Raw genomic sequence first — 7,360 nt, 5'->3', positions numbered from 1 at the left:
TTTTGTTTTTCTTTTTCTTTCTCTGCATGTGGGTTGAGGTTTGTCTTCACTCCTAGTTTAACGTTGTCTTCACTGCAGCCAGCAGCGCTGATTGCGCTCAACTGGCTGCACCTGTCCTCTTCTCCCTTTATAAGCTTACAGCTGACTCTTTTTCGGTGCCCGGTAGTTGAACACTTTTAGTTAGTAAATACCTCGCGCTCATGACCACGCTCTGTCCCTGTCCTGTCCTCTCAAGTCCTTGTATTCCTGTTTTACTCGTTTCTGTCCTCCCATCGTTTCCTGTTCCCTTCCTCTCGGCTCGACCTCCCGGCTCCTGGACCCACGGACCTCCTGACTTCGTCTCTCGTCTGCTCCTTGGATTATCTCGGCATCTGATCATCGGTTCTGACCCACGCCTGCTCGACCACGTCTCTCGGATCATCCCCACCAGCTCTACTCTCCACCACTCGCTGGTTTTGGATCACGCTCGGTGCTGGAGACACCAACTTATCCTGCAGACCTCGCTGCAAGCTTCAGCTGCTGGACCCAGCTCCTCCAGCAGTCATCCGGGTCAGCTGGACCCGCTTCAGCGCTTCAGAACCCCCATCATCACTGAGACGGTTAGTGGTTGTTTTTTCATCTGACTTTGTCTTCACTCTCGTCACCTGCACAACCACTAACCGTTCTCCATCTTTAGACTGTTCGTGTGGATCGGTGATTGGAACCTGGAACCGGTCCACAGTCTGCGAAAGCTTGCCGAGGTCCATCCTGCCGTTTTCATCAGTTAATAAACTTTATTTAATTGATTTTTGTGGTGGTGATTTTGGTCCATTATACGGGGTTCGTTACACAAGGACTCATTTACAAGTGAGACCTGTTTGCTCTCTGCCTGGACCAACCAGCTGAGTGAAGTGAGCACGCACTGGATGACTCGCTGTTGCAGTTCTTCAAATTTAAAGCGTCGGTCAAAAATTGCGTTATGAATATGAGGAAAAAAAGGTATATAAGTTGCTTCGGCGTATAAGTCACAGGACTGACAAATCTATGCAACAAACTGCAACATATATGCCGGAAAATACGGTACACACAAACACACAGATATATGATTAACGTTACAGTTTCATGTTAGTTTTGTTTCCCAGTTCAGTAATTATAGTTGACACTTTAAATAAAAACTAAATTACACACTTTAATGTTAACAACAATGAAAAAGCACATCACTCTTTTGAAATTTACATCATTTAAAAACACAAAATGTACTTTTAAGGAATCTGAAACTGGTAAATGTTTAATGTTTTACCTGTTTATAGCTGAGTTAAGTACATAACCAAATTAAGGCACAAATAGTGACCCCCCCCCCCCCCATGCTAGCAGAGGTCTCTATAAAGTGCATGAACCATCACTTTTTTTTAAACAAAATTATATTTGAAAAATGTTTCTGTGACCTCACAAGTACTGGTAGTTAGTTTTTTATTTACACTATCAAAAATGCTTTTCTTATTCACCTATTGCACACATTCACTGTAGAAATTAAACCTAATAGATTGATTGATTTTAGGACGATTAGCAGATGATGAACAGCTTGATTTGAATGTTTTTACTGAAATAACAAAGATAAATAATAAATATCTGTTTTGGTGTTTTTTTTAATTTTGGCTTAAGAAAAGCTGAGTTAGCGCACAGCTCAGAAATTACATTTAAAGGGTTTTGCACAAGAGTATTGTAACAATGTATACTTATTATTATTTACTCGTTATGTTGTCGACACTTGGAAAATGTTCACTGATCACCTGGTGATTTGATGAAGGATGAAACTTGTCTCTACTGATTTTGGCTAACCATCTTCTCAACTGGTCAGGTTTGTGTAATGGAAACTAAAAATAGTCTACAAAGTAATAATAAAATTTTACAGTGTGTAAATTAATCAGAGGCAACATCAGATTGTACAATTTAATAATTTGCTACACTCTGTATAACAATATTTGTCACAGAAGCTAATATCTACTGACCAATTCAATAATTCACAGTGATTGCATCGGCTTTATAGGCTAATTTTAATTTTAAATGGTTACATCAGTTATGGTCAGATGACATTCATATTGAGGTTATAAGATCAAATCTGCTTTTACTTGTGAAAGGAGACACAATTCCCCTTTTCTCTTTGATTGGTACAATTGAAACACACACGGCTGTGGCATTTGTACATTTTATATAAATTAGATAACTTAAATTCATTCTAATATTTTAGTAATAATATTTTCATGAATATTAACAGTAACAATTTTTACAGTATTTACATAATCGGCCTTTATTGCTGCTTGCCCTCTCTGGTTATGGTTGCCGTTGCTACAGTGATGTCACATGACCAGTGCATCCTGCAGTTGTCTTAACTATGGGCCAGCTTCAAAATGTTATTGTTCCAAAATATATTGTTCCTGTGAATGTTTTCACCGCCTAGTGGTGCATCAAAAGTGTTTTTTTTTGTTGGACTATTGACAAAAGGACAAAATAAGTTTATAAAAATATCCAGATCTGTGTAGATGGGGCCTTGAACATGTTATAAATGCAAAGAGCGAGTTTGAAAACTCTGAGTGATTGATGTGTTTGTCAAACAACATGATGCATTGGACAGTCTGCTTTTATGACTTCCCACCAGTAAACTGTGATGATGGTTGAGTTGGACGTGCAATGCACAGACTATAAAAAGTGACTGTAGTGGGGCCGAGGCGGATGATTCAGCTAGAAGCAAGGCCTTAAGTGAAACTCCTCTAAAAGGCCTCGTAAAACTGTTCAGACTTTTCAGTAAGCTGTTGAGCTATATTTATCCAAATTAACAAATAAGCTTATTGACTATAAGACAGGCATTTTTGTGTAAGTTAGGCTTGCTAACTGAAAGTGTACAGCTGCTAAACTGCTAACATTAACACAACTTTTAGCAAATTGAATGAACTATTTGTTAATTTGAACAAGTTGTGAGTAAATCCACCCTCTTTTGTATTTAGGTGTGGAGCATCACTTACAACAACTGGCTGACTTTTGTCTTGCTTGTGTGGTCCTGCATCATTTGGATGATGCGGGACCGTCGGCGGTACGCCATGATGTCCGCCCCTTTCCTTGCCATCTATGGCACTGTCCTGGTGGTTCTGGGCTTCCTGAGTGGGCTCCGTCTGAGTCGGGCCGAGCTGTACCCCGGCCTGCCCCCGGCTGTGATCGTGGACTTCGACTTGAATAGCTACCACCCTGCGCCCTGCATCCACCTGGGAGCAAAGGTGACTGGGTGACACAAAAACACAGTTTCTCCATCTTTTCTTCTTATGTTTTTGAGTCCCATTAAAGCCAGTATAACCTGACTTGGACAGTATTTGTATGGGTATTTTACAACCCTGTTAAAAATAAATTGGTATGCTGTGCTGGATCCAGACCATAGACATGTTAAAATATTTTTACAGTCCAGAGCTTCAAATCCATAATTTAAGACAGTCATTGCAAGTCAATCAAACACAAAAAAAATATAATCCCTAACTTCATTAAATGATGCAAGATGAAAGCTCCAGTAGGTTTCCAGTCATATGCAGTTTTCAAATGGAGGCCCGCACTCAATGTAAACAAAGCGCTTGGTTGAATCTGCTGAAAAACCGAGCCACGTTACATTAGGCTGGCTGAACTCTGTGATGGATGGTAAATTAAAGTTTGATGTATTTTCAGTCACCTCTGCTCCTTCTGTAGATAAACAAATGCATCCAGTAGTTGGCATCTGGTCACAATTTTTCCAAATAAATGTTTAATTTAGGGTCTCATTAAACATTGATATTAGACAAATATGCAGATTTTGTTTTTTAGTTATTTACATTTGTTTGTTATCTCCATGACTTTCCAATGAGTGGCTTTAAACCTCATATTTAAGGGAACGTTTTATAAAGACAACAAGGTAAAAATCATAAATTAGAGTAGGTATCTTTATTTCAAATTATTATTTTTTTTTAATGTGACTGCATTAGAGGAAAGCAAAGTAAGAATTTCATTGTGCGTTTGTTAAAACCTTTGCTTACAACAATAAAAAATAAAGACTGGGTGCTTTTTTAATAATTTTTTATCAACAAGAAATCAGATCTTTTGGTTTCATTATTTGATATTTCTTCAGAATTTCAAATCAAATAACATTTGTTCATTTTAAAAATGACTAAACTTTATATTTATTTGCAATACAGAGAGCACTATGTTGAAAATAGAGTTATACTTAACAAGAAACTGAAAAGACAGTAGATAAAAAGACGATATTTTAGGTGCAAAAGTTGATGTATTGTTTCAGTAATACCTACTAAAATGAGAAATATGAAAGTAAAACGTAAGCCACTTGCTCATTGAATACAACTTAAAACTTTTCATAACTGCTGAAGTTTGTGTTTTGTCTGCAGGTCTTCTACAGCTTTAACTTCTGGTTGATGTTTCGTCAGCAGCTGAAGGAGAGGCAAGAGAAGCAGAGCATGAAAAATAAATCCCTTGAAGAAATCCAAGACATGCCACGTAATTTATTTTTTAGATTGCTTCTCCTAAAACAGAAAAAAAAAAAACATTTGCTTTTGTAAAGTTGTAAAATGTTGCGTTTACCAAAGTTCCTCTCACGTCAATCTGACAAGTTGAAATTAGACCTTTCTAATGATATTCTGCTTGTTTCTTTTATATTTTTCTATGCTCCTTCTGTGTCTCAATACTTTCTTCTGTTTTTTTATTTATTTTCTTTAAATCAGAGGAGGAAAATGAGCCTTCTCCTCTGGTAGTCATGCTGATCTCAGGTGTAAAAGGGATTTTGGTAAAATACTGGATCCTCTTCTGCTGCTCCATGTTCTTCATAGTCAGCTTCTCTGGGAAGGTTTGTAGTAAACTTCAGACATTTATGTCATAAATTACACATTCTCCAACTAAATATGGAAATTTACTGCACTTGGGGGGGCTTGTCTTCATTTTTTCTTGATGTTTTACGACAATATTTTATTACAGTGCAAGATTGTTGTCTAGACATTTGAAAAGATTAGAAGTACATTGATCTATAAAATAAATAATAACTCCTCATTGAAAGAGAATGATGACTTATGTTTCACTTCACCAGGTGGTGGTCTACAAAATCCTCTACATCGTTCTTTTCCTCCTGTGTGTTGTTCTGTACCAGGTTGGTAAATTTGACGACTGATTTTATTTTGCAAGGAAGTATGTTGATTCAAAACACTAAAGTTCTTGATCAGTAGTCCAGGTACAAATTCAGCAATGTTCAGTCAGGTCATCTGGACGTTTTATTTATTTATTTGTTTATTTTTCTAAGATGTTGTGTCCTTCATCCAAAGGACTTCTTCAGTCCAAGGAGCCACAAACAAACTGGAGTACCACACTCCCATAGTGGAAAAAAAACAAAAAAAAACAGTTTGCTGGTGATGAGATGGTTTCTGGGACCCTCTCCCCAGTCAACTCCTCTGAGGCAACCATGCCAAAATGGTTAAAAACACCAAAGTTCATGCGCAATAATCTAAGGATTCAAGGTTCTTTATTTGTCGTTCACACCCCATGTGGAACATGTGGTGGAACAAAATTATGTACCCAGGGTCCCAGTTACATCCAGCAATAAAATTTAAAAGAAAAACAGTAATACGATCTAAGATATGAACTAAGAAAACATCAGCTAAATAACACATTAAGAACTAATAGCATAAAAACATTACGTCGAACAGCAGCATGAACATGAGTCTGTGTGAGCAGATGAGCACGAATGAACACATCAACATTGAAACAGATCAGCAGCAACATGAAACAGATCAGCAGCAACATGATGTGGTTTTTCACAGTGATTATTCTAGTTAGAGATTCATGAGTGTAACAGCCTCAGGGTAGAAGCTGTTCCTCAGTCTAGTGGTTCTACACTTAATGCTCCTCAACCTCCTTCCTGAGGGGAGCGGGGCAAAAAGTGTGTGTGCTGGGTAAGTGGGGTCCTTCATAATGCAGGTAGCCCTCTTCCTGCATCTGGAGGTGTAAATCTCTGTGATGGTGGGGAGACTGACTCCAACAGACTTCTGTGCAGCCTTCACCACTTTCTGCAAAGCTTTTCTTTCTGCAGCTGTGCAGCCTCCATGCCACACGTTGATGGAGCACAGGATGCTCTCCACTGCACACCTGTAGAAGGAGGTGAGGACTGAGCTTCCCAGACCTATCTAGGTACAAAACCAACAATGGTCATCTTATCACTAGCAAACTGTTTTTTTCTTCTTCCACTATTAGGGCCCCTTTTATTTAATTCTGTATTAGGGCCCCTTTTATTTATTATTTATATGCTCCCTCTTGGCCACATATTCCGCGAACATAATGTCAATTTTCACTGTTACGCAGATGACACCCAGCTCTACATTTCCTCAAAACCCAATTCATCTCTTCCACCTACCTCCCTATCGGACTGTCTTATGGAAATTAGATCATGGTTGTCCTCAAATGTTCTTAAACATCAATAGTAAGAAAACAGAAGTTTTACTTGTTGGCACAGTCTCCACTTTAACCAAATCTCAGAGATTTTCCATCAATATTGACAACTACCGTGTTCATTCTTCCCCTCAGGTAAAGAGTCTGGGTGTCATACTTGATAATACGCTTTCATTTCAATCTCATATTAATTCTATCACCCGGTCTGCATACTTTCATTTACGTAACATTAACCGACTTCGTCCCTTTCTTACTCCTCATGCTGCTGCCATCCTTGTCCATAACCTTATCACCTCCAGGATCAATTATTGCAACTCTCTTCTTTTTGGTCTCTCGAATAAGACTCTCCATAAACTCAGACTCCTCCAGAACTCTGCAGCTCGGGTCATAACTTGTACCCCATTCAGAGAACACATCACCCTGGTTTTGCAGCAGCTTCACTGGTTGCCCATCGAAGCTAGAATAAATTTAAAAATTTTAACTCTCACGTTCACGTGCATCCATAACCTTGACCCTTCTTACCTGTGTGATCTGCTTCACATCTCCACTGCCTCCCGTTCCCTCAGATCCTCATCTGCCACTCATCTTATTGTTCCTTCTGCCCGTCTCGTCACCATGGGGAACAGAGCCTTCAGTCGCTGTGCTCCTCAGCTCTGGAACTCCCTCCCTCCTGTCATCAGGAACACAGACTGTCTTCCTGTTGTGATCTTAAATCACAACTGAGAACACACCTGTTCAAACAGGCATATTCTATTTAACTTTGTTTTAAGTGTTGTTTTATTGTGACTTATTTTAATTATTTGTTGATTCTGTTTTTATTAATTGCTGATTTTAATTGTTTTTGTAAGGTGACCTTTGGGTTTTTGAAATAAAATTTATTATTATTATTATTATTATTATTATTATTATTATTATTATTATT

At 38.4% G+C, this 7,360-nt stretch overlaps 1 protein-coding gene across 1 annotated transcript in view; it reads left to right on the top strand.

Annotated features, from left to right (window-relative positions):
* The window catches only part of si:dkey-11f4.7 (piezo-type mechanosensitive ion channel component 2), a 54,341-nt gene that overhangs the window by 12,674 nt on the left and 34,307 nt on the right, over positions 1-7,360 (top strand). The window contains exons 13-16 of the mRNA XM_037684512.1: positions 2,982-3,248; positions 4,395-4,503; positions 4,728-4,849; positions 5,087-5,164. Of these exons, the coding sequence (XP_037540440.1) occupies positions 2,982-3,248; positions 4,395-4,503; positions 4,728-4,849; positions 5,087-5,164 (576 nt within the window). The remainder of the gene's footprint in view (positions 1-2,981; positions 3,249-4,394; positions 4,504-4,727; positions 4,850-5,086; positions 5,165-7,360) is intronic.

The sequence above is a fragment of the Nematolebias whitei genome, chromosome 11 (genome assembly GCF_014905685.2).
Source record: "Nematolebias whitei isolate Nwh7 chromosome 11, NemWhi1, whole genome shotgun sequence".
Taxonomy (NCBI): domain Eukaryota; kingdom Metazoa; phylum Chordata; class Actinopteri; order Cyprinodontiformes; family Rivulidae; genus Nematolebias; species Nematolebias whitei.
Note: the sequence above shows the minus strand (reverse complement) of the source record. Positions and strands in the feature narration are given on the sequence as shown.